This window comes from Drosophila erecta, unplaced genomic scaffold (assembly GCF_003286155.1).
Source record: "Drosophila erecta strain 14021-0224.00,06,07 unplaced genomic scaffold, DereRS2 tig00000055-arrow-pilon, whole genome shotgun sequence".
NCBI classification, from domain to species: Eukaryota; Metazoa; Arthropoda; class Insecta; order Diptera; family Drosophilidae; genus Drosophila; species Drosophila erecta.
Genome location: NW_020825200.1, coordinates 18,008,588 through 18,033,935, shown reverse-complemented (window position 1 = coordinate 18,033,935; position 25,348 = coordinate 18,008,588). Strand labels below are relative to the sequence as shown.

Here is a 25,348-nt window from a genome sequence, read left to right as displayed (position 1 = left end):
GCTAATGACCACCGCGTGGACGCAGGCAGAACCGCTGACCTTTCGCCAGTCGCAGAGCAAGTGAAGCGTGCCAGTTGCAAGTCGTCAAGTCCGGCGAGGGAACTCCAGGCCGAATGTATTGTTCACTTGTTAGCGAAATAATGTGGATTTATTTCAAGATTTTCAGCCGTGTGCACTGGTCAATATGCTGAAAACAACTTCGAATAGATATTTTTAATATTTCGTTGCAAAATAAGATAGGTATTTGATATTAGTGAAATATGAACCATGTGTATATATATTACAATGCTGATGACCACCATGACTGATACTCCCAACAGAGTGCAGGGAAAGAGTGTCTGTGGCGTGGGCAAAGCGCAGATGGTCATCTTGTACGGTGACAACCACTGCAAGAGTGGATCGGTCGGATGTGGATGTGGCCAGTGGCCAGTGGAAGCAATCAAGCGGGGAACGGTGCGCTTGGATGGACTTTAAGCCGGAGGACAGGCTTTCGGCATCTATTGCGACACTTTAAGGCAGCCAAAGAAACATTCGAGAGCTCTTGGACTCTTGGAGGTCGCCAAAGTTGCCAAATGCGGTCAACTGCGATGGAAATCGAAAGAATAAGTCAAAGCTGCCCACGTCCGCAGCTCATTTTCCGGCTGACTGGTAACTAGTTGCTAAATTCTCAATTTGCTGGGAATAAAGAACAGAGTGAAAAAACAATTAAAAGTACTCGCTCTTAAAAATATGATTCACTGCGCAACATATTAGAGTTTTTCAGAAATCAAACCAAAACTGCGGTGTTATTTATTCTTATGAAGGTATTTTAATGTGCACTGAGCTTTATTTAAAATTGAAATTCAGCTTTTTACGCGCCCAAGCAACAGCTACTGGCATCTCACTCTAACACACGCGGACTTCAGTTCAATCCCCAGAGCACAAGTGCGAGTGAGATAAGTAGTCAGAGAAACCCGTTAAAACCGATTAGCGGCAGTGTTGAAAAAGATATTTTTCCGAGGCGGCTTAAGTTCGAATTCAAATTTAAAATATAAGAAAACAATTTGGAGTATTAAAGTTTTCGCAAGACAGCGAAATGTATTTTATTAATATTTGTGCGCAAACTAATAGAACGCTTCCAACAGAAGGCCTCAAACAATTTCTGTAAAAGTATAAAAATTATTGTAATGTATCCACATTTTTTTGGAATAAACCTTACTTCTTTTGCTGGCGGTCCATCCAATTTTCGAATTGGCATTCTTATTGTATTTACCGAGCCAGTCCAACACAGGTTGATAGTACTCCAGCAGCGCCAAGCTACTAAGTCCAGTGTTATTGGGCAAAATTTTGCCAACCACCTGTTTCCACGGTTTTGAAGAGCCCAATGACATCATTGATCTAGGAAAAAAAATTGTATTAGTTTATCGAATATATCTTATCTTATGTCTCACTTTAAATCATTGCCAACTACCAAGCTTCCAAAGAAGTCGCAGTTGTGCAGCGGCCCGCTGCTAAAACTCTTCTTGCAGAACTCGCGATAGAACTGATAGCCCAGAACTTCCGATATGAATTTCCTAAATAAATTACTTGTTATATTATAATTTGAAGAACTACTCAGTTGAACTCACTGAGTCTGGAAACTCTGGTCGATGTTCACGTAGAACTTGTAGGGGAAATCAATAGCACCTTCAGAGCGATCCGAGGGCGCCTCGATTCCCGCATGCTGCTCCATGAGCCTCCAATAGTGCTTGTTCACGGTGTCCATGTCCACAGTATCGTTGAGAAGATCGTGCATCACCTTGGTGTGCACGTAGTACAATGGAATACTAAGGATCGTGTGGATGGCCTGGTTTGGACATACATAACTAAATTTAAGTTGTTCTCGTACAAATTGTATTGTTCTAAATTTCCCTATAAATCAGATATGGCATATTCCAAGTTGACCAACCAGTAGCGAACTCACCATGCGGAAAAGTCGGCTCATGAGGGCCGTTTCGCTGAGCACTTCCTTGGCCAGTCGGCGACCTGTCAGGTGAGCCGGAGAGGATGCGGACAGGACCACCGCCTCGCCGACGGCGAACTCCAGGTTGTAGGCCTTAAAGTAGTAGGAGGGCAAGTGGCTCTTCTGCTGGGCGTAGTACACCCTGGCCATATGGCTGTGGTACTGCATCAGCTTCCGGAAACTGACCTTCTCGCAATACATGAGGTAGACGTGTGGCGTGAGGTCGAAGATGGAGGGGCGGCAGTCGTCGTTGGGGCTGTCCTGGTTCGGTTCCTTCAGCTGGTTCTTGTGGAACTCCGCGGACAGCGGCTCGAAGCCCAGCGAGGTATAGAAGCTCTCAGACTCGTTCACCATGGCTTTAGCGGTCAAATGACTGACGAACTCATCGAACTCCGGCAACTGGGCACGCGGGTAGTAGTTCTCCAGGATGCTGCCACTGGCCCAGGCCTGTTCGAGGACCTGTTGGAACAAATGGTCCGGTATGGGGCCATTGAGATTGACCACATCCGAGCCGTACTTCTTGTGCAGCTCCTGGCGGACAAAGGCGTGGAGCTGCTGGTATGCGGGGCGCAGCTCCGTCATCGCCTGCTCCATCTGCTGCAGCATCTCCTGGCTGTCATATCGGTACCAGAGCTTGTGCACCGGCACCTCCAGGATCTGGGCGGCCCTCTGGTAAGACTGCACTATGGTGTAGAAGTTGACTGAGGCCCACAGCTGGTTCTTATCTCGCCACGCCTCCCAGTAGTACTTCAGCTCATCGGCATCCCTGCTGCTTTGCACGATCTTCTGGATGTCCGGGAAATAGGCCAGCGGACTGTCGTCCTCGTTGGGCATATTGGCCCCGCCCAGATACGGCTCGATGTCCTTGTCCGTGGAGAGCGTTTGCAGGGCGGCCAAGTTCATCTGCACGGAGGAGAAGTAGTCGTCCCCCAGGACGAACAAGTCACCCGCACTGCGCAGCTCCTGGAGAGCCACCTTCGTCTGCGGGCTGCGAATCTTGTCCAGATCGAAGGTCGCAGCCTGCCGGGAGATGCTCACCAGCTCCTCGGCTATGCGCTTCACATTGTTCAGCTTGGAGAACAGGGCGTCGAAGTCCTCCTCGTTGTTAGCCGAATACGTTTCGGCGGCAATCTCATTGTAGAACCTGTAGTAGCGATCGCTCGATTGATTCACAAACGTCTTTGCCTCCAGGTCAATGTTGGCTGCTGCAGTTGCGTACTAAAACATATAGCAAGCAATTATATTTTAATTAATTTATATTTTTTATAATTTAGCAATTATATGAACCTAAGTCTCCTTAGTCTCGTACTAGAACCACAATCGATGTTAAAAGTATCCACTGATTATATATTAATTCAAGTAAGACTTATTTGAAACACGCAAAATATGATTTTGGTGAATGGTATCAAAACCTCATATTTTTGTGGGATCTTTGCGAAACCTCAGATTATTTAATCGGTACAGTGCTTACGCCAATGCCCACTATCAGCACCAGTATCAGCAGGCCCATCTCCTCCAGAATCGGTTTCGTATTCACACTCAACACCGGATCTGCTCGGACTGAGGTGCTCCGGCCGTGAAGCCGGCATTTAAAGCTTCTCCCTGGCGGCTGATAAGCTTAATCAGCGAGAGATTCTCGTTCGGAGGCCGAGCCACAGTAATTGAGAACAAAAGTGGGATTGTGGAATGCCATGATGTCGGTTTATTAGGTGGCTCAATAAAGATGCAATAGATTGCCAAGAGTTGTGTATCTAGAAGTGGGCGAGGCCATGGAATCGGGTCAGGGCGAGTCGGGAAAGCGGATCAGGAGCGGATCGTCTAGTTTTGGCGCTGCACGGTGCGGTTCTCGTGGCGGATGTTCACGTCCACGATGCTCATGTTGGGCGTGAGGAAGTTCACCAGGCGGTCGACTCCGGTGCGGGGCAACCTGTCGAAGGGGAATCCCATGGACTGGCGATCCGGGTAAAGGCGATCACGGACGCCGCAGTAGGAAGCGGCATCGCTGCAGCGACCCACCAATTGCTGGTCAACCTGGAGGAAGAGATAATGGTCAAAGATGTGCTTGGCTTCCCTACGAGGCAGTTAGCATACCCTATCGTTCTCGTAGTTGGACACCATGATGAACAGCACGCAGGGCAATCCCTCGGGCAGACCCTTTGGCACCAGCATGTGGTTGGGCCAGCCACAGCCGCAGAAGTTGAACTCCAGCTCCTCCGGAGTGCCGGCAGCCGGACGATTGGCATCCAGGTTGCGGAAGGTGCGCTCGAACGGAATGGTCACGCTGGACTCCGTGGAGCGGCGGCGGATGGTGTTGGGTCCCGGGTTCAGGGCAGTCACGAACTTGTCCAGCTCGATCATCATGGAGCGCTGTTCTCTCATCAGCATGGGCTGGCCACGCTCGTCGTTCTTCGGGGCGATGAAAATGCGCACGTAGCCAAAACGCTGGGCACCACTGCTGTTGTTCACGCTGATGGTGTAGGTGAAGGGCAAGTGCTGGAGATGGGTGAACCGGGCGAAGACATTGCCTCGCGGCAGGAAGTCGAAGCCGCGGGACATGTCCACGTCTGACTGCTGCCAGAAGGTGGTCAGGTTATTGGGACGCCCTCCATTGGTGTCCACCTGGATGCCCTCGATCGAGACGCCCGAGTAGTTAAGCTGGTTCTCGGTATAGGCAGGCAGGCGTATCTTGTGCTCCTGGAAGATGCGGTCGATGTACGAGTGCCACTTGTAGAAAACAGGGTCACGCATGGCGGTGGACACATCACCCATCACGCCAAAGGACTCCAGGTGCTTGCTGGTGGGATCGTGGGCGTACGAGATGAAGGTGTGTCCATTGTTGTGCAGGTCACCATACTAGAGAAGCAATGGGCTGTGGTTAGTCTCAATAATACACTTTCAAGTTGCGTTAAATACCAGCACTCGGTTGGGGGACAGAATGGAGGACTCAACCATGTTGCCGAGGGTATCAATGCCCGTGGCCTCATCCAATGGCACACGGTTGCCACGCTCCTAAAACGGAAAATGGAATCTTAGACTTTTGGTTAAGGGAAAACCCACCAATAACTCACATCCATGACAAATCCTTGGTGGATGGCCTCGTAGATGCGATCCCGCCAGCGCTCCAGATCTCCAATCTCCACATTCAGCTGGTCGGCCTCCCGGTTGAGATCGCTCAGCCTGGTGCTCTCGAAGCGCGGAGGCCAGGCGCGACTGGCCACCAGAGAGTCCATCTTGGGGAAGTACCCTTCCGCAATGGGATCCCGCAGGTTGTTGAAGGGCAGAACCCTGGCCAGGTTGTTGCTGAACCGCTCGGCATTGTAGCGGGCGATCACCTGCTGGTGCATGTAGTAGAAGAGCTCGCCGCGCCGATCCTTGGCCACGATGCTGCGGTCGGCGGCCTCGAAGGGGTAGACCAGATGCCAATGCCAATGGTGGAGGTTGACGCCCAGATCCTCGCGGAAGTACCACAGCCGGTGCTCGGGGTCGAGATCGGAGGCGGTGTAGTCCCTGGGAATGGTGATGGGCATACGGGAACCGGGCTGTACTACGAACGACTCCTCCCGCATCTTTCGGATCACCTGCGAGTCGATGAAGCGGTCAGGGAAAGTCTGCGAGAAGGAGGGCAGATCCAGGCCCTGGGTGTCCGGGCGATGGAGCAGCGCCACCGACAAGGCGTAGTTGAAGAGCACCGGGTTGACCCGATCCCTGGCATATACCGCCACACTCTGCAGATCGTCCACGGAGCGCATGTTCATGAATATGTCGATCAGACGGCCGGCGATCCTGCGGTGCTTGGGCAGGAACAGCGAGAACTGCTCGTCCCGGCCCAGGGACATGGGGATCCGCAGATCGGGAATGGAGATCTCCCGCACTGGAACTCGCTGCTCCACCTTGTCGCCGACGCGGCTCTGCACCTCGTTGCTAATGGGACGGTAGCGGTCGGTCAGGAAGGAGTCGGGCACATCGAACACGGTCACCTTCTTGCCCTTGTCCATGAACACGGGCTCGGTGGGATGGTCGAAGAGCAGTAAGAGGTTATTCTTGTCGGCCATTTTCAATGGAACGTCAGGATCTGCTGGGTCTGGGCGGTAACCAAGTGGGAAATGTCACTGGAAGTCTGGGCGCTTCACTACTGTGACTATTCACCGAGAGAGCTGCGCTATTTATACAAAACTTCGGAGGTACTCCTCCTAGTATCAGTTTTAGAAACCGCAGGAACGCCTGGGAAATAAAATACTCGACGTGCAGCGATAAGGACGGGGTATGGAAACCGCAGTGTTGTTTTAGCATATTTCTAAAATGCAGTTTTATTATTTCAGAATATTTCATTTGGTTTTACTTTAGCTTATCTATACATATATACTATTGGAATGAAATCGGATTTGGTTATTTCTGGGGTAGGCCTGCGCTGTAAATCAAAACTTCCGGCCACATACCATCTAAACAATTTAATATATGTTTATATATGTGGCTACATGCATAATACAGCAATTATAATTATTACAATTCGGCTATAATCAATCGATCAACACTTCCCTAATTCTTTACTAATGCTTTGATATACATATATTTATATAGCATAGCGCTAAAAAGAGAGATACAACGAGATATTTGGCGAGTGAAAAGATGAGCAATATCGTACGCAAGCGGATCTATATAGCGTGTATATACAGGAAGTCTGTGGAAATTGTTTTCTGCTGTTTCCGTTTCCGTTCCGTTCCGTTTCCGTTCTCGTATTCGTTGTGTAAAAGCGATAGGTTCAGTTGGTTAGTTGGTTAGATCTTGTAAAAAGTATCTCAGAAAAGCCCTGGGCATGTCCCGTGTTCCTTGGCCATGATATGTAGTGTTTAAGCTCTTAGAATACAGAGTTGTGGGGTCTTCAGCTTGGTTCCGATCTCTCAGCCCGAAGAGAAAGTAAGAGGTGATGGCTTTTGTGTGAGTGTAAAGACTTTAATCACATCCAAAAATGCATACACATGTATTTACATAATATCGTGCAGTATAAACCAAGAGTTGTACAAAAATATATCTATGTGTATATATAAATATTCGATCGTGTTCGGTGTATATATGCAATTCAAAATAGAATTCAGTGCCCTTAACAACTCAAAACTGTTGTTCAAATCGATGTGTTGATGGATACGAGTATACTTGTAGTTTGATTTTAGTTCGGTTCAAGCGCATTTTTATCTACCCTTGTATACATATACATATAAAACTGGGGAATACGATTCGGTAACGTCGGGCCATAGATATACATACATAGTTACAAATAGTTGTCGGTACATATAATACTTGTTCGATTTCGATTTTGATTCGCTTCTCAACTTGGGGAGTCGGTTGCCGCTAAGGATTGCTTGTGTATATTGGTGCCCAAATAGTTTCAGACTACGCTAAAGCTACGGATAACATCTAGTTCTAGTTTGGTTTAGTTTGCCCTCGCTCGTTTCTTTCGATTCAATTCAATTCAATTCAAATCGCGAACTCAACTTGCTGGCTTCAAAGTACAGAGTACACACTTATATATCGAGGAACTTTCACTACTTCAACAATACCGACATCAACAACGGGGATCCAACGAAATGTACACTATAAATGACTATCCGGTGCAAATATACATGGGTTGCTCGATCGGAGAGAACGCCTGGCCTTTGTACTGAGGTTCGCCCGTATCACACATCCGTTATCCACTATCCGCTATCCACTATCCACTAGCCAATTCAACACTGTGCCTACAACTTACTTACGCAGATACTTTGAACGTCTGGGACTCAGGTACAAGTTTCTTTCGATGCGACGTGGTGCAGCTGAGTTAACCGAAGGTGAAATCAGAAGTTCCAACCCAAAACCCAAAACCCAAACCATAAAAATGCGATCCCAACTGACTTCCGTTCCGTTAACTTAGTTCGTGGAGGTGGTGTTCTGGAACTCCTGCCGGCAGTAGCCCATCACAATGTCCGATCGACAGTCGCCGCCCATTAGTCCCGGCAGGAGCACCGCCGCCCCCAGGATGGTCACCAGGGCTCCGAAGACCACCAGGCCCAGAGCGGGCAGCTTCTCCCGGCTGAGTAGGGCGTGCGGCTCCATCTGGATGTAGGCCAGGCCGGGCAGGATGTAGGCCAGGGGTATGGCCGCCAGAAGACCCTGAAATGGGTGGACTCGTAAATGGACTGATGGGCTGATGGGCTAATGGGTGGGGCATAAATTTGCATGGCAAATACAAAGCCGGGTTCAGGCCAGAATTTGTATATGCCGTTTGGGATTGACATTGTGGCCAATACCCGTGACCAGAATACAAGGGACAAATGGCTGCGGACGATAACAATAAACTTGGCCATACGGGTCTCCCTTTGGTCTGGCAAATGCCAATGTCTGTGTCAGAATTAGTCTCAGATGTATTTAATGAAGCATTTGATATACGTCGATTCCTTGCTGTGAAATTCTGCCCCTTTGCGCAAAATATTCACAGGTTCAACTCAGAAATAAATGAAAACGAAAGCCGTCATAAATAATCTTTATGTTTGCAAATTGCAAAGCCGAAGTTATCTGGATGATAAATGGCCTGAGCACATTATAAATGATAAGAAATATGTTTTTTTCCGAAATTAGAAACATAAATGATTAATTTTTAAATTAAAGATTCTGGGTAAACTCTTGCTGATTGTGGTTGAACTCAAATGTATATAATCGCGTGTGTAACCGCAATACCACAAATCCTAAAGGGGAATATATAGACATAAAGTGAACTTGTAAAAATTGGTAATCTTTAAAACAAGTAGCTTTAATAGGAAGTAAAAAGAAGATTGACAGTATAGAGGGCTGCATTCATTTAATTAAATGAATATATCTTAATAAGTACTTAGAGCATATTTTAAATGCGGTTTGGTCAATAACAACTACTAAGAACCCTAAAGTCATACGTTTTTCATTCTAACGGATAGGTTCCTTTTATATACACAAACTCTTCTCTTCTGGTCAAGGGTACCCAACCCATTTGGCAGCCGGACATGGATTGCAGACATGGGAACCCTACTCACATTCAGCTCCAGCACCGAACCCAGGCAGTCGGTCATGGGTGAGATGACGAAGGCGCTGAACACTATGGCCATGGTAATGGCTTTCGAGTACTCATCGATAATGGCTCCCTTCTCCAGGCTGGGGTCCTTGTCCTGGGTGAACTCGCTGATGGGCTCCTTCAGCACGAACCGATGGACGAGGGCGCGCACAATCTGTGGGGAGTAGTCGAAAGTAAATGTGGGTTGCTAATGTGTGGCTCTGGGATTTCGGATGCCCACCTCGCGGGACACGAAGCACTCGATGGGAAAGGTCAGGAGTATCGATATAGAGAAGAGAACACGCGAGAAGTTCATCAGGTCGTCATCCCAGCAGTAGTTCTCCAGCAGGTCGCCTGCAAGAAGGAAAGGAGGAAAGCCAAATCCCATCGGGATTGGGACGGCCGTAAACAGTAAATAGTAAATGCCAAAAACAGCAGACAGGAAACATCCGCAAATTGCCTGTCAGTGCAATTAAATGCAATTTGTGTCAATCCCTCACCTTGGGAAAGGGCGCGGAAGGTGGAGTAGCCGGCGATGCCGAACAGGGCCGCCACCGTCCAGGCAAATCCAATCGAAATGTGGGTGACCTTCTCCCAGCGCTCCATGGTCGCGTCGCGCATCGATTGATAAACGAGGAAGGTGTTGTGATGACACATAAAAGCTGCACGGACAGATGTCCAATGGAAAGATAGATGGATGGTTACACATGCATACATATACGGAAGGCAAGAGGAAAGTCAAGTGGAAAATCCACCCCCAGCTCACCGAAGACCATGATGCCCGTGGCCGGGATTAGATCCGAGTTGGCGAACCGCCAAGACTCCGCCGTGTCCGTCCTGGAAACAAATCATCGCGGCCAGAGGAGGGGAAAAAGGTTTTTCAGGAAAGCATTACACAAAAGTTAACACCAAATTAACATTTCGTTGGCTCGGACGACCCCCGGAAATGTGAATTATTCGCATAAAAAATGAGTAAAACAAAAGGTGCGCACCCAAAGATAAGAAAGGGAGAGTGAAGGTCAGTGAAGGCAGCTGCAAATGGGAAATTTATTTAAATTTTATACCAAGCCGCAGACGCAGCATTCAAGGCCCGGTTTCCCCCAGCTGAAGAGCGGGAAATCCTGCCCCGTTGACCTTGCAACAGCAGGGGGAAAGTGTTGCCAGCGCATACGTGTATGTATGAATGCATGCAACTTAGTTGCACAGCAACAGACTCAGCCGAACACGACTCGACTCGCCTAATGAAAAGCCATAAAAGGGAAACAAGTGGCACACTAAATTTTATGAGCTCTGCGCCACCCTGCAGATTCATCTGCACCACCAGCGGGAGCAGGAGCACCACCGCCGAGGGCAGTTGCCACAGATTTGAAAGCGCTAAAGCGGCACTTAGCACTAAAGCCCAGCACCACCACCGCCAACCCCAAGCCAAGGCAACTCAAAACACCAGCACCCCCGGAATGGGGATACCCCATCCGGAGCCCTGTTTCCCAGCCCAGCTCCAACTGGCTGCAACTTTGTCTGCGGTTGGGAAAATCGGCGAACAGTACACTATTTGTAATTAAAATGTAAATAAATCTTCACGCGCTTAGCCAGCGTTGTTTGTTTCTGCGATTCCTTTAGGTATTTGTATACCCGCTACTCGTAGATTAAAAGGGTATACTAGATTCGTTGAAAAGTATGTAACGGGCAGAGGGAAGCTTTTCCCACCATATAAAGTGTATATATTCTTGATCAGGATCAATAGTCGAGTCGTACTGGCATTGTCCGTTTGTCCGTCCGTCTGTCCGTATGAACGCCTCGATCTCAGGAACTAATAATAAATATAAGATACAGCGCCCACAAACCGCACAAAACTCTCTCGCCCACACTTTTACAAAATTTTTAATTTTTTTTAATTTTATTACTTTTTTCCCAATCTCTACCGCTATTCCACAAAGTGTAGAAATTTCTCGCTTGCACTTCCACTAGCTGAGTAACGGGTATCTGATAGTCAGTTAACTCGACCATAGCACTCAATCTTGCTTATAATTGCTTTGGCGGCTAGGAATTTAGAGAGGAAGTTGGCTTAAATGGTTTTATACGACTCTGGTCTACAAAACAAAATCACCTTTAATTTGTAATTAAATCTTTATTTTTGGCCATTTCTGAGAGTGATTGAGAATATGTGTGCTTTATATGGTGGCAAATATACACATATGTACGTAGCATACCCCGTGCAAGGGTGCAAAAACATTTCAACGCAAATGCATAAAATAAACTATTATCAACAAGCAAAAATTTGAATAAGCAAGCCCCATTTATTATGCGAAATTCCTGGCCGTCTAAATTCAGCTAACAAGGTATTTATGGTATTAGTCAGCGATCAGGTATTAATTGTAATAGCTGTCATCAATTCAGTGAAAATGTTAGGTATGTAATTAGTTTCACACTCATAGCAAAACAATTGGATTTAAGTATGTAACTTTCAGTAAAATGGAAAAGGCAGACAATGAAGAACTTTATGGATATAACCATACAAAACGTAATCAATTTAAAAGGAAATCCGAGTCATCCGAGGCATCGAGCTGGCATACTTACACTTTATAATCGCCCGACATGAGCTTGATGATGACGGCAAACAGGATGAAGACCACGCACGCCAGGCTAATGAAGCTGGCTCTGGCCAGTCTGGAGACGTTCTTGTAGAGACAGAGGGGCATCACCACGCCCACGTTGACGAAGAAGACCACGCCCAGTCGCACGGCGCCCATGGATCCGCCCCAGGAGGGGAAGAAGCGAACCAGTACCTTCGACAGCGTGTCGCCCACCACCACGTTGTAGGAAATCATGGCTGCAAGAGGGTTTGGTTTATATCACAAACATTGCCCATAAAGTTTATATTGCTTCATAAAAGTGTTATGTATATTGATGGGAGTCCGAATCAACATTGATTAATAGAGATAACAAAAGATGAAAGGCATCAAGGGAAATATATTTAGGATATAAAATTGCGCAGTACCATAAGGGAATTTGGATTTACATTTCCAATTGAAAATGACACCCAAAAATTAAACAAGTTTAATTATAACAATCGGAAACCATAGCAGTAGTCATATTAGTAAGTAAATTAATAAATATATTGAACTTGTAAATGATTACCCAGCAAAAAAATATCAAAGTGGCAATGTAAAGTAGTGCTGAAGTGGAAAAGAACAAAGAAAAACCGCATTGAAGAAATAAAATAAAAGCGAAATGTGCAGAGTATGCAATAACTTCCCCACTTACCCAGGAAGGGATACATGAACTGCAGGAGGGAGAGCAGGTAGTATCCGTACTTGCCGTAGGCCGCCTCCATGATGCCCGGATAGCTGAACCGGCCGCAGATGTGGCCGCATCTGACCTGCAAATGAAATGAGGCTTAAACGGCAGCACACGCCCTCGCAAATGAGTGGGCTCGTTAATTATGCAGCAAATGCTAAGCCCGGAGTCGAGCGGAAATGCGTTTGGCAAGTGACTTTGGTGGCTCCACCCGGCCGATGGCCAGATGGTCAGATTGTCTGATTGGAACTTTGAAACCGAATTGGGAAAGGCATCGGGATCGGGTTAGGGCCTGCCACTCACCATCAGGATGAGTGAGTAGTCGGTGATGTAGGCCACCAGGATGAGCAGGGCCAGGCCCAGTCCAAATCCGGCCCTGTGCAGGGCGTAGGGTATGCCGATGACGCCGCTGCCCACGATGGAGTTGATGTAGTTGAACGAGGCCTGTGGCAGCGAGGACAGCGTGTCCCCCAGTCCGGCATCCTGCTGTGCTTGCTGCTGCTGCTGCGAAGGCTGGCGATGCTGCTGCAGCTGCTGCTGCGGCTGCGGCTGCTGCTGATGTGGCTGTTGCGGCTGGCCCTGTTGCTGATGTGTCTGATGGTTGTTCTAGGACGGTGTAACACACAACAAAGGTTAGCTATCGGTCTCCCTCCTGCTCTTCATTACTGCTCGTTGATTGGGATAAGAGAGCAAAATTGCCTCGAGTGCCTCTTTACATCAAAAGCAAAACCAACAGGACCCGCCTTCCACTACCCCCCAAACTACCCAGCTCCTGGCAGCCAATGGTGCGTATACGCAATACTCAGGTAGAGGCAAAGACAAAGGCAGCTCGTATCCGTATCGCAAATTGCGGTTCTGTCAAAACGATTCTCCCCCAGCTACTATGTGTGCACTGGGAAAACAGAGAGTACCACATGAAATGCCATTTTATCCCACGCTCAGAAGTACTCACCTCTTATTGGGTTGAAATACAGCACACTTTTGGTTTTCTACTACTTTCTACTACTACAGGGTCCCTTAAAAAACGTTAACTACCTATTTTTTGTAATAAGCAATTTTTTCACGTATATGAAGCGGAAATCCAGCTTTACATCTTTACGGACAGCGGACGGACAGCCAAACGGACAAGCAGACATAACCAGATATTGGATAGAGGTTCTGACAAAAATATATACATATGTATATGGTTTATAGAGTCGGAAACGCTTGCTTCCAACTGCTACAACTTTGCAACGAATATAGAATACCCTTTCACCCTATAAAGAGTGCACTTGAAACAGAATGTATTGTTTTCTCTACGTGTTCATGTACGTGTGTAGGCAATACAAGTTGCCCATATCCCCAGCACCAGCCGCCTGCCATAAAAGACAATTTTATATGAAGAGGCCCTACATAAACATAAATAAAATTCCTCAGCCACGTCATAAAGTCACGAAAAGCGGGCCAATGTTGTGGCCCACATTTACAGCATGGCAACTAAAAAATAAAGCAGTAAAAATAATAAAAACCGAAGGGATAAGCCCAAATTGGAGCAAAAGTTTAGCCAGCTGGCAATTAAAGAAGTTCTCGCAACTGAACTTCGGGGCAACAGCAAACAAACAACGGAAAAGTTTACACTTCTGCAGCTTTGCCCCCAAACGCCCCTAAAAAGGGAAGTGAGTATAGAGTAAACATTTGCCAGAACTACTTTAAAATGGTTTCTGGAGGTGTTTGGCTAATGAACATTTCCAAAGGCAAATTATGCGCGAGCTGAGTTGAGTTTTCAATTCAATTAGGTGGCGTCAAAGGTCGCAGGTGCGTTGCTGTTATTTTGGGGTGGGGCAGAGCAGCCGTCGAGTGTCAAAGAAAGTGGCTAATTATGGGGCACGGCCACTGGAAGGGCAATAGGAAACCCGGCCAAAGCCCAACAAACAGTCTCAGTGCCAAGGCCGAATCGGCAGAGCAAGGTTACGGCAACGAGGGCCCAGTGAAATTACAGAGTGTCCGTTGTCAGCGGCACAAGTCCTTCGTCCTTACAAAAACAGGCAAAAAAAGATGAAAAACAAATTGCGCCGTCGAAGGCAAATGAACAAACGTTAATCTCGAGAAAACTGCTGAAGGCGTGGAAATTCCGCACTCTCAACAGGATAATTTATAGCCAGCTGGCTTGATTAGTTTATCATACGAAACATTACGCCGCCATCAAATTGTTATGGCCACTTGTCCTTGGGCGCGTTTAATTTTCATCACAGGACCAAGCGATGTGCACGGGCAGTCATAAATAATAGCTTGAATAAATGATATCGATGAATGAATAAATCTGTTTCCGCTGCTCAATCGAGCGTATTTTTGGGTCAAATTCGAACTCGCACCCACATATGTACGTGTATGCTCGCATTGGGTGGTCAACATGAAAACGTTACGATTCGTCGTGATCTCATAAATAATTTCGCAGCATTCCCCTGTCAGCAATTAAGCCTGGCAAATGCCCATAATTTAACAAGGAAAATGGAGGCAAATGAGGCACCAACAAACAGCCGAAACTCAATTGATTAAAAATCGTGTGAAACGGGAAAACAGCAAGGAAAAAATTGGGAAAAAACAAGAGCCGAAAATTGCTTGGGGCACGTGCACACATCCCATCTGGAAATCCACCTGGCAGAAGTACATGTCCAACAGAGCGTTTCTAATAAAAGACAAACATTGTCGGAGGCAAATACAAACTCAAACACAAATAGCAACCCCGCATCCGAAAGGCAATCTCCACTGGGCACCAGGCAGATCCTGGAACACTCCGGGATCCGGTCCTGATGGCAAACAACCCATTTTATGCACTGCACGATTTTAATTAATAACACTCATGTCCTTCGGCCGCGTCTCGAACTTTCCCTTCCAACTTATATTTTCGTGCACCCGAATAAGGGAATTAAAATACCCTTTTTTTTTCATTAAGGGAGAAAAGGCTTATGAAGGTCCAACGAAAGATAATGGAAATGTTAATATAATGTACCTAGGTTACAAAGAGTTTGGTATCAGTGCTGGGGCGGCCAACTTAGTGCAGATAAGCCAGAAAAGTAAGAAAGAGATTGGGGAATTTTTATTCAAATTAATTGAAATTGCGATCTTAACGTAAACGAGTGAAATACGTTGGCCCATGCCAAAAAATATCACATTCATTAAATAAATTAAGTTTCGTACTGCATGAATCAAAACAAAGGTCATTACAAGAAAGTGTTTAACTACCTGTGTTACAAATACTTCTTATAGCCAAACATGGCCCAAAGGTACAAGTATTGTAAAGGGCACGAACAAGTTGTTTGGCAAAAACGCCGGGCACATATTTGGCTGGCCTAATGAAATTAGAGAACAACGCCGACACAATGGCAGCAGCCATTTGCACTTTAATAAAAGCGTTTTGGAGAACAGCAGACACACATTCAGGCCCAGATTGAAAGGACCGGTGCATATTTGGCCAAACAATTAACCAGGGAGCTGAAATTATGAAATGGCACGGTGTTGACAATACCACTTGCCACCAGCCGCAGAACCGCCGCCTTTCTGCATTCCAATTCGAGTCCCCCTGAACTATTGACACAGTCGCGTCGGCATTGTTGTCCTTCCAGTTTTTGCCGTTGCCTGGGTTGCACCTCCACCCCTGGCCATAGACAAACAGGGCCTACTGCACCGCATATAGCCACCCATCCGCCCATGTGCCCATGTGCCCATTTGCCCATTTGCCCGATGCCCCAGTCTCCGTGTACAGCGAAAAAGTAAACACTGGCATGGGCAGCCAAATGGTCCTCCGGTCAGGCTTAGCCCGGGATGGGGATGGACTCCGGAGGGGATGGGCTGGGGTGTTGTTTTAGGGAAATGTAAAAGAGGCTGACCCTTGACCGGATGCAAGGGAGAAATAACCCAAGAAACCGCCAGTTTGGGCAAATCTATTTTCATAAAGGCAATGTAATGATTTTATCTTAATAAATATTCTATGAAAAAAATGTGAATAAGTTTTAGACCAAAATTATTGTCCAGACACTGATTGCATTGCATTTCTCTTATGAAGTTCAGGGTTTTTGCAGAGCAACTGCTGCCCTACCACATATCCCTTATTCACTCAGTAGATATTAAGAAACTTCTTTTAAATGATTACAAGTCATTCAACGAATAACTGCATGCATTTCCACAGGGAAAGTATATCGGAATTCAGCCCTCATTCGAATTGGCCTACGCCATTCTCGGTTTTATCCTGGTCATGGACGAAGGGCTGACCAGGTCCACATCGACCTCTTAGTTCACCACACCTGGCACTAGCACCTCCGACACAAAAGTCCTTGAATCTCTGATACTATTTGCCCATAAAAGTTAAAATGAAAATCTTTAATAATAACTTTTGTCGTACAAGCAAATTATAAGTGAGCTACCCAACTACTATTGAATCTCTGATACTATTTGCCCATAAAAGTTTAAATGAATAACTGCTAGTATAAGTAATACTCAATTAAATCTTTAATAATTACTTTTGTGGTACAAGCAAATTATAAGTGAGCTACCCAGCAAATGTCCACCCTTTTCAACAAATGTATGAAATGTTTTACAGAGCGCTTCTGGTTGTCCACTTTCAGATCTGCACTTTGATAGTTTAATTTAATTATTGCAGTTCCCTTTCAATCTATGTAATGAGAGGCCTTCGTCGTTGGCCAAGAGCCGTTCCACTTTCGGCTGGAACTAGCCTAATTGAGAAACAGCCAGCCAGTCAGTTAGTCAGCCAGCCAGCCAGTCAGTTAGTCAGCCAGCAGAGTGTCCCAACTATTGGCAATTTGGCTTTGAGCTGGCGCGACCATTAGTTGGGCAAACAATCAGGGCTCTTTGGCTGCTTTATTTTTACTCGCACCCTCTCCCACTCGTTAATGCTGAAATTTTTTGGCCAGCCTTGACTTGGCCTAATGGCTTTGCCAACAACAAAGCCGAAGTTTTGTTTGGTGCGAGGCCTAAGAAAACAACAAAGGCCCAACCCACTCGCCGCCTGGCATTCCTTACTTATGCATGGTAATGCATCAAATATTACACAATGTTCCCTTCAGGTTCTTGGCCAACGTCGCCGCCCTCATTTCCTTCTGCGCTCCCTGCCTCGGAAAATCACTACTGTGTATGTTCGAGGATATGTACGGGAAATCCTTTCCTGCTCTTTTCGACAGACATTCCCTGGTATTAGTTGCCGGGATTAGACTCAACCCAAAGCCACGCTAGCTTGCAATACTCTTAGTACACTTTTTGCTGGTCCTTAATAAGAGGTAAGCCAGATGGATGGGTTTATTCCTCCTAAGCCCAGGTAGGCTGCTCAACGTGACTTACGGCTCAAAGTGACCACTTTATCCTTGAGAGTGTAGGAACTTTGACAGATTTGGGAATATTAAATTAAATGGTTATCTTGTAAACCTTCTTGTAGTGAAATTAAAAAATAAAATATATAAGCACTTACATAATGTAAGCCGCTTTGTTCTTAAGCTTGTACTAATAGTTACTAGTAGTTAAATAAAAACATTATATTTTGCTCCATCTCAAGTGGAAGGAGTGGTGCGAAGGAATAGTTGCCATATTTCTCGCTTTTAACTTCTATTTAACAGCGCTCATTATCAGGCGGCGCACATTTAATTTTCATTAAATTTTATAATATATTTCCCTCCAGCGAGTCCGTCCAAAAGTATGCAATAAAAGCACACATTTCAATTGTAATTTGTCTTCATTATCAACTCGTACACGACTTGGTCCGATGCAATATTTAATAAGGCGCTCGCGAAGTAGGCAAGGAAGTATTTCTTAATAAGAAAATTCTTTTGATGTCCAGGGACCAAAAGCAATTTGTACCGCCCGAAAGACCCCGTAGAAGGTCGCGGCCGGAATGCCAGATGTGTCCCACCCACTCATCCACTCTGCCACTCTATTCCCGTCCCTCTCTTTTCCCACTAGCCGTCTCTTTCCCGCAGCGCGAGTGTAGGCGTTACTCGGCTCGGAATTTAATGAATGTGAAGGGGACTTGAGTGTGAACACGACTACGATTCGCAATGCAAGTGCAGTGGAGAATGTGGGTCAGAGTTTACCTTCATTATATTGTTGAAGTCATCGAATGCATAAGCCTCGGCAACCGACACATCGCTGCCCTGGTGGATCGCATGAAAATCAAATTGTTAGCCATTAAATCGCGTTCACTTCAACGACAATCGAGTGCGCGCTGAATGATTCGCTTAAAACATAAACGCAAAATACACACAAGCATGCACGTATCATGCCGCAAAAAATTCCAATTTATTCGCATGCCGAATATCTGTATATGGATATACTATATGTGCATATATACTTCTATAGGAGAGCGCACATATCGTTCTGGAACACGTGTTTTCATATATCGCTGGGGAAATTGCGAGCCCGAGCTCAGTGCTTTTCTGAGTTTTCCTCGTCTTTTTATCGCTTTGCCCGTCAATTTCCGAGATACGGACGCGCACAGTGTTTGCTTTTATTGTTCCGCCAAAGCAGCGGGAGTTGTGGGTCCGCAAGGCGTCGAAATCGAATCCGTTTAAAACACATCCATCGCACACCGCACACCCACTCACCCACTTACCCACTGGAGGCCCAGGAGATGGACTTAGCGCGTCTCGAAGGGGATTTGGCGATTCACCTTGATTGCCTGCGAGCCACAACGGCCGAGAAGCACTGGAGTATGCAACAGTTTTTGCATAACGTGAACGTTACCAATACGCCACGTGGGCCCAGCCCACTGTCTTTCCATCACGCTCCGGATACCCTGTAAAGGACTAGCAGTATCTAATTTTGGTTTGCCAGACCACTGCTTCTCATCACCCCGAACAATGTTTGATTTAATTGGGTCAATTGAGGGTGGGATTGAGTTAGGCGCTCGAGCGAAAAGCTTCCGGGCCAATTCGCAATTCCAATGCAGACTTAATTGTCGGCCCAGGGTGTCGGAGAACTGGGCTCCCCGGGGCCAAGTGCACTGCCAGCTGCAGCTGACATTGATTTCTGTTATCTCACGAGGGGGTGACATTCTTATTTGATGCCTCAGCTGGCCCAGCTGCCGCGGAGGGACTGGCTCAAGGATCGGGAGCAGGAGGAGGCGGACGTGGAGGCGGAGCCGGTCCAAGGCCAGATACTTGTACGAGATGCGCGACGTTGCCACCACATGCCTTGCATACTAAGCGCCGATTAAGTGGATGCGTGTACGGCGGTGGCTGGTGCAGGAGCATAAATCCATCGCCCGCTTATCCTTATCGCCATGTGTAGGTGCCTAGTAATTAAAGCACTTTCTCGCCGTTTATTGATTTCGTTATCGCGAGCATTTGGGCGACCACCTCTTTGGGGCGTCTAATTAAGCTTGGGGGTTCTCGGACAAACTTTCACGCCCGTCAAAGGTCAGCGGGGAGACAATAAATAGTCGAATCCTCGGGTTGCTTGTCATCAGTCGTAGCATGTTGTGAATTGTGTTTTGGATAATCACTCAATCAGGACACGCTTCGGTCGTTCCCGTGTGTCATTGTCTAAGTCTCGGTGGGAGGTGGGATGTTGGGCTGGTGGGCTGGTGGGATGCGGTTCCAAGGGTGCTGAAAACAAATTGATTTAACAGTCCTGCTCGCAGTGATAGCTACGAGTTGCGGGCCACGATTTCAAGTGTGTGTTACTGCGTATGTGCACACGGACAGACACGCAAGCCAATTCCAGCAGTTTTCGGAATGGAATTCATAACGAGCTTAAGGGCTTATCGGGCATTACCCGTCGCCATATCCCAAAATCTCACTGAAATCCGCTTGGCCAGATTCGTATGCAAATGTAGGCGGGGCAATAATTAAGCCATGATTGATCGACGAGGCATTTTGTTTATTAACAATTCATTGGGCAGACAAGGAATCGGACGCATGTTCATGTGTCGCCAAATCTGTTGTGGCTGTCGACTTGGAAAACTTAATTTGCCTCACAAAGCAAACTCAATCTCTATTGATTACGTGCACAACAATTTTCAAATGGTAGCACAAAACATATGTGTATAATTGTGCAATATTTCAAAAATGTCACAATATAAAACATTTGACAAGGGATGAAGTTCAATACTTTTCGGGTGTTTTAAGATGTTTAGACTTTAAATTCGCTAATACAAGGAATGACAAATTCTGGATAATGTTCCAAACTATCTAAAGGGGATAACAGAAAATCTAAATTGTGCTAGGTGTACATACAAGGTTTTCTTGGCTTTTACATTTACTAAAATATGAAGAGGAGATGTAGGATCTATGTTATGCAAATATCGATGCAAGCCAATATTTTACAAATTTAACCAATCGATTTAATTAAGAATTTTGAGTTTCAATGGATTTTTGTAATTTTTTAGACTATAAGAAGCCTGGTGACAGTGGTTTCTTCAGAATGGAAGTACTGGGACCCGCTGAGAACCCCGACTTTTGCCACAATCCCGGTCATTATGCACTCAGTGGGTAGCTGGGCAATCAGTCAGTTCGTGTGGCTGCAATTAGTCGGAGTTCCTGCGGCTGGGAAGTGTGCAATTAGGGTGCTGCAAGGAAGTGCTCGAGTTGTGGGTGCTCTCAGTGCTTCGGGGCGAGGACTCGAGAAACAGGCGCTTCTGAGACTCAAACTAAGTGCATGTAATTGGGGTACAACTCACCTGGCGCTGCAGGATATAGCTGAATTCCGTGGCGGTGTTGCGTCGACTGTCGTTCATGTTCATGTTGCTTGGTCGGGGTTCTTTTGCCTATTTGGTCCAACTTTGCTAATAGGGAAAGTTGTAACAGCCAGTGGCTTCTTTTTTAGTTCAGCTTGTTTACTTAGTTGCGTTAAGTTTTGGTTTTAGTTTTGATTTCAGTTTAGTTTTAGCTCTGGTTTCGGTTTAGTTTAGGTGGGTAGTTGGCTGGCCATCTGCAGTAGCTGGATAAATATGTACTAGCAGCCGCCTGCAAGCAGATAAGAAAATTTTCAGCTGAAATAAGATAGAGCCAGCGGGAAAACACAAGTTGTCCGCAGGCACAAAACAGTTTTAGTTTCCTTGTTAATTATGAAGAGTTATACAAGAACTGGAGCACATTATTTTATCTCACTGCCACTGAACAGCAAATAAACGAAAAACACCAGGTTACTGGTTATCTATTTTGAAATGTTGGCTAAGAACTCGCTGTTCTTGTGTTTTTGATTTATTTTTTATGTTTTTGTGCTGTGCATTTCTCAATGGAGTTTTGCATTGTCTAACCGATTTATCGGGTGTTCGATGCGATTCGGTTGCTTCGACGCTTTCGATGAGACTGCAGCAATGAAAATATATTGCGAAACTCTCAACAAGGATACTGTAAGCGTTGTCCTGTGGCCGTCGCGCCGCTGCCGAAGTTCTGCTCCCTCTCCGCCCTCTCTCTCCGCGCGTCGCCGTCGTTTTCTCTTTCGCTCATTATGCTGTCGTTGTTGTTGCTCTGTGACTTTGAAATCGCCACACATTCACAACTGCACCCACACACGCACGCGAGTGGCGCTCTCACAATAACAAAACAGAAGCCGGAAACGAAAGCGAAAGTTGCCACTCCGTCGGGTCAGCTGTTTGGTCCCAAAAGCTCGCTCCCAAGCCAAGCTTTCCCTCCCACTCGACTGTAGTCTGGCAGCACCGCCTCTTCATTCATCGGGAAAGCGAGAGAAAACCGGAGAGAGAGAAAGTGGGCACGTGGTTGCAAAGCTTACGCCGCACAGTGGGCCAAAACATCCATTTATATGTGCATATATCGGGAAATTTTATTAAAAAAATAAAATAGTTCCAAAATATCATACTAATATATGAACAAAGCTTTTGTAAATAGTTACCTATCAATTTTCTTCTCAACTATTAACAATTACAATAAAGTACGAATTCAAAGCCGAAGTCTGCGATTTAAGTCTCCAAGTGACGAAAAGTCTGTGATGCTCGAAAATCTCCGATAATACTACGAGATTGTTTATATTATTATTTATTTATTAATATAAAATCCTCTCTATACGTCACATTTGAAAGATGAGGAGCTATATTTGCCTAGATTTCTGAAATCGCAGAAGGAGCATAACACGCCTGCAACCGACATCAACGAAAAGTACTACCACAACTGATTTTGGCGGCGTAGACTTTAATTTACTTACGAACTGAACAGAACTAACAACATCCTATTCACTTTTACCTCCAAGGCACCACCCTGTAATCCTGGAGATCCTCGTCGTAGGTGTAACTGATGTCCAGCTCGGAGTGTAGCACAACGTCGGCATCCAGCAAGCGACGCACTATCATCGCGGTACGCGAGTCGAAGTGGTTGCCATACAAGTTCAGGCGCTCCAGCTTGCACTGCTTCTTCATGGCCAAAAGGATGAGATTCACGGCCTCCGGCCCCATGTCGTTGTAGTTCAAGTACAGGATCTGCAGCCTGCGGCACGAGGTCAGGTACTTGGCCACCCACTCGCCGCCATGTGTGCCAATCGAGCAGTGGCTCAAGTCCAGCAATTCCAGATTTCCTCCCATGGACATTCCACGCAGCAGGAAGAAGGCTCCATCCGGACCGATCTTGTTGCTGGCGATTCGCAGGCGCCGAAATTTTGAGTTGGTCCGGGCCAGGTGCTCAGCAATGGGGATCATGTCCTGGGCGGTCAGTTCGCAGTGCTCCAGCGAAAGGGACCAGAGAGTATTGTGCATCAGTAGCGAGCTCAGCACGGAGCAAATTTTCTCCGTGTCCAGGCTGAGGCTCATCCCCAGCAGCCTGTTGGCACTCAAGCGTCGCAATCCAGGCGACTTATACACTCCGTCAGCGATCATAGCGAAGTTGAACTGAGTCAAGCTGCACCTGGACACGTTGAGCCTACGCAGGGTCTTGCTGACCAGCAGGAACTCCCGCAGCATGCGCACATCGTCGTCGGTGAGGGGTGTTCCTGGGGGTTTCAAATGAGGAAACGCTTTGGTCGACTGCCTCGTACCCCACACAAGTTACCTTCCAAACTCAGCTGGCTAACATTCATCTTGGCCGCATTAAGACGCAGCATCACGAAGAACTCGTGGGGAAACCGCATCAGATTCAGATCGATATACCAGACGGGGATCAGCGAGCGCACAAAGTCCTTGAGCAAACGCGCATCCCAGTTGCTGACAACCAAGCTGGACATTTTGACGGCCAACTGGGGACGCCGCTGCAGATAGTTTACGATGATCCGGAAGTCGCGGATGCAGTGGTACTTCCGCCCGATCCGCTCCTCGAACACGAGTCTTTTGAATTCGAACTGGCGGTAGGGTCGCTTGTCGTACTCCCGCTGCCAGCAGTAGAGGAGCAGGATTGTGAAAAGGCGGCTTTTCTCCGCCGCAGGACGCGGACATGCCTTCGGATTGTACTCGCAAGGGAGCACCACGTCGCACATCCTGGGTCTGTAGTGTATATGATCAATAGTAAAACAATTTGAAAGTTATTACGAATTTGTGACAACTGAGCCAGCGCAGATTGCGTGAAAGTAGAAATTATTTAAAAGCTGCATACTTTTCAGCTGAAGTACAGACAAACTCAGTGTAAAATCGAACTTCACAAGTTATTATGTTTACACATAGTAAATTGTTAGTCCTCCCGCGATAAGTGAGAAGTTTGGTTACATTATTTATATGTTTAATTGACATGTTATGGTACTAGTACTGCATGTACGGATTCGTCGCTTTATAATAAACGAAAATTAAAAAAAAACACATAATAAACATTCAGCGGCATCATAAATTTCAAATCGTTGCATTTTTTTAAATATAATCATTCTTTTTATGTTCTTCATGAGCACTTTCTACTTGTTTAGATACAAGCGTTAGAACATTAGAATATGTATGATGTTTGATACATCTTTGAAATGTTGGTGAATTAATATACATATTAATAATTTATATAATGGTTAAAAACAAAGGGTTTAAGCTGAGGTAACTGTGCCGGGAGCCAAGGCAATAAGGCATTGGACAATGGGGTTCAAAGCCAAAATAGTTCATGAAAAGCGCGTGGCATTCGTAAGTTGTGATAATTGTTATAAATAGCGTAAGCAGCCGCGATTAAAAATAAGATCAAGAGTTCCTCGAATGACTGAAGTGTGGCCACCGTAAAAAGAGCGGAATGCTTCCTCATTTTCGTCATATTCCTGACGGCACCACGGCAAGAAATCCGCTTTAGGAGCTCCTGGCATCCACGGCCTCATTAGCATAGTTGGCGAACTGTCAGCACAAACTTGGTCGACACGAATTACCTAAAACGCCATTTCATTCATTTATGCATCCTGCTCCACGCTGGGAACTCCTTGTCCGCCACGTGCTCTTCGATCTTCGAGCCATTGCATCCTATAAATAAGCTTGAACCCAGAACCGATATAGCTATATTTACTATGGACGGCAGGCAGGAGCTGCACGTTGGCAGTGGAGAATGCAGGAGTGTGAGTGGTATTTGCGGCATTTATGGTCAGGTTGCATCTTCATTTATTTGATTGCCTTGGCAGTTCTTTAACAGCGAAAGGCGCATTGGCCGGGACAGTGCTGTCGATTTAGCTACTTAGCTATTCCTCCTTAGCTAATGTTAGAAAGTTACCATTTTCTTTAAGCCTAAGAAAGCAGTAGAGAATGAAAAAATTACTGTTACTCAAAGTAGCTTCTTTGGATATCACAGCTAAAAAAAAAAAATACTCAATTGCCTGCTGCACTTTTGAGCAATCATTTTATTTCTTTTTAAAAAATCACCCAAGTATTAAATTTGAATTGCTTGCTAAAGGCACACGCATGTTATACCACATTAATTCAAACAGCTCATCAGAGGCACACAATATTCGCAGGGATTTTCTTACCCATAAAATATTTTAGCAGGGCTGAGATTCTACTTCTGAACCTTGCTGATGAATGGGAAGCTTCTCTAAGTCGGAGCACAGGTGCTTAATCAATAGAGCAAATGACCACTGACAGCCATCGGCAGGAACAGGGAGTTATTTTCACTTTTACTACCTGGCCATGGGCATAGCAT

The 25,348-nt window shown here is 46.2% G+C and overlaps 4 protein-coding genes across 5 annotated transcripts; all 4 read right to left on the bottom strand.

Moving 5' to 3' along the window:
• Positions 1-1,042: 1,042 nt before the first annotated feature.
• LOC6540862 (angiotensin-converting enzyme) lies at positions 1,043-3,542 on the bottom strand. The gene is made up of 6 exons (XM_001970340.3): positions 3,453-3,542; positions 1,943-3,199; positions 1,608-1,825; positions 1,431-1,553; positions 1,199-1,377; positions 1,043-1,141 (listed from the first exon to the last, which is right to left on the bottom strand). Exons 1-6 carry the CDS (start codon positions 3,489-3,491, stop codon positions 1,131-1,133), a joined length of 1,827 nt encoding a protein of 608 aa, XP_001970376.1. The 5' UTR covers positions 3,492-3,542; the 3' UTR covers positions 1,043-1,130.
• A 118-nt stretch (positions 3,543-3,660) lies between these two features.
• On the bottom strand, positions 3,661-6,120 carry LOC6540855 (phenoloxidase 2). The gene is made up of 4 exons (XM_001970339.3): positions 5,050-6,120; positions 4,895-4,990; positions 4,073-4,834; positions 3,661-4,012 (listed from the first exon to the last, which is right to left on the bottom strand). The coding sequence occupies exons 1-4, from the start codon at positions 6,031-6,033 to the stop codon at positions 3,800-3,802; spliced, it is 2,055 nt and encodes a 684-aa protein (XP_001970375.1). The 5' UTR covers positions 6,034-6,120; the 3' UTR covers positions 3,661-3,799.
• A 141-nt stretch (positions 6,121-6,261) lies between these two features.
• LOC6540923 (putative sodium-coupled neutral amino acid transporter 11) lies at positions 6,262-21,697 on the bottom strand. 2 transcript variants are annotated; one of them, XM_001970338.3, is made up of 11 exons: positions 21,574-21,697; positions 20,995-21,280; positions 18,410-18,469; positions 12,636-12,938; positions 12,300-12,414; positions 11,613-11,865; positions 9,802-9,872; positions 9,536-9,697; positions 9,277-9,389; positions 9,019-9,210; positions 6,262-8,125 (listed from the first exon to the last, which is right to left on the bottom strand). In XM_001970338.3, exons 2-11 carry the CDS (start codon positions 21,055-21,057, stop codon positions 7,883-7,885), a joined length of 1,575 nt encoding a protein of 524 aa, XP_001970374.1. In that variant the 5' UTR covers positions 21,058-21,280; positions 21,574-21,697; the 3' UTR covers positions 6,262-7,882. The 2 variants fall into 2 exon arrangements, with proteins under 2 accessions (XP_001970374.1, XP_015014573.1); XM_015159087.2 differs by lacking the exon at positions 18,410-18,469.
• A 703-nt stretch (positions 21,698-22,400) lies between these two features.
• On the bottom strand, positions 22,401-23,798 carry LOC6541072. Its single transcript, XM_001970337.3, has 2 exons — positions 23,315-23,798; positions 22,401-23,255 (listed from the first exon to the last, which is right to left on the bottom strand). Exons 1-2 carry the CDS (start codon positions 23,733-23,735, stop codon positions 22,513-22,515), a joined length of 1,164 nt encoding a protein of 387 aa, XP_001970373.1. The 5' UTR covers positions 23,736-23,798; the 3' UTR covers positions 22,401-22,512.
• Positions 23,799-25,348: the final 1,550 nt, after the last annotated feature.

Excerpts from the sequence above, each read along its gene's own strand:
- LOC6541072 (XM_001970337.3), bottom strand. The coding sequence starts at position 23,735 with ATGTGCGACGTGGTGCTCCCTTGCGAGTACAATCCGAAGGCATGTCCG. Across the intron at positions 23,256-23,314 it reads TAGCCAGCTGAGTTTGGAAG|GAACACCCCTCACCGACGAC; the intron begins GTAACTTGTGTG and ends TGAAACCCCCAG.
- LOC6540862 (XM_001970340.3), bottom strand. The coding sequence starts at position 3,491 with ATGGGCCTGCTGATACTGGTGCTGATAGTGGGCATTGGC. Across the intron at positions 1,826-1,942 it reads TGAGCCGACTTTTCCGCATG|GCCATCCACACGATCCTTAG; the intron begins GTGAGTTCGCTA and ends TGTCCAAACCAG. Across the intron at positions 1,378-1,430 it reads GTAGTTGGCAATGATTTAAA|ATCAATGATGTCATTGGGCT; the intron begins GTGAGACATAAG and ends TTTTTTTCCTAG.
- LOC6540923 (XM_001970338.3), bottom strand. The coding sequence starts at position 21,057 with ATGAACATGAACGACAGTCGACGCAACACCGCCACGGAATTCAGCTAT. Across the intron at positions 9,390-9,535 it reads CTTCCGCGCCCTTTCCCAAG|GCGACCTGCTGGAGAACTAC; the intron begins GTGAGGGATTGA and ends TCCTTCTTGCAG. Across the intron at positions 9,211-9,276 it reads AGTGCTTCGTGTCCCGCGAG|ATTGTGCGCGCCCTCGTCCA; the intron begins GTGGGCATCCGA and ends TACTCCCCACAG.
- LOC6540855 (XM_001970339.3), bottom strand. The coding sequence starts at position 6,033 with ATGGCCGACAAGAATAACCTCTTACTGCTCTTCGACCATCCCACCGAG. Across the intron at positions 4,835-4,894 it reads TGTCCCCCAACCGAGTGCTG|TATGGTGACCTGCACAACAA; the intron begins GTATTTAACGCA and ends TTGCTTCTCTAG. Across the intron at positions 4,013-4,072 it reads CCAACTACGAGAACGATAGG|GTTGACCAGCAATTGGTGGG; the intron begins GTATGCTAACTG and ends CTCTTCCTCCAG.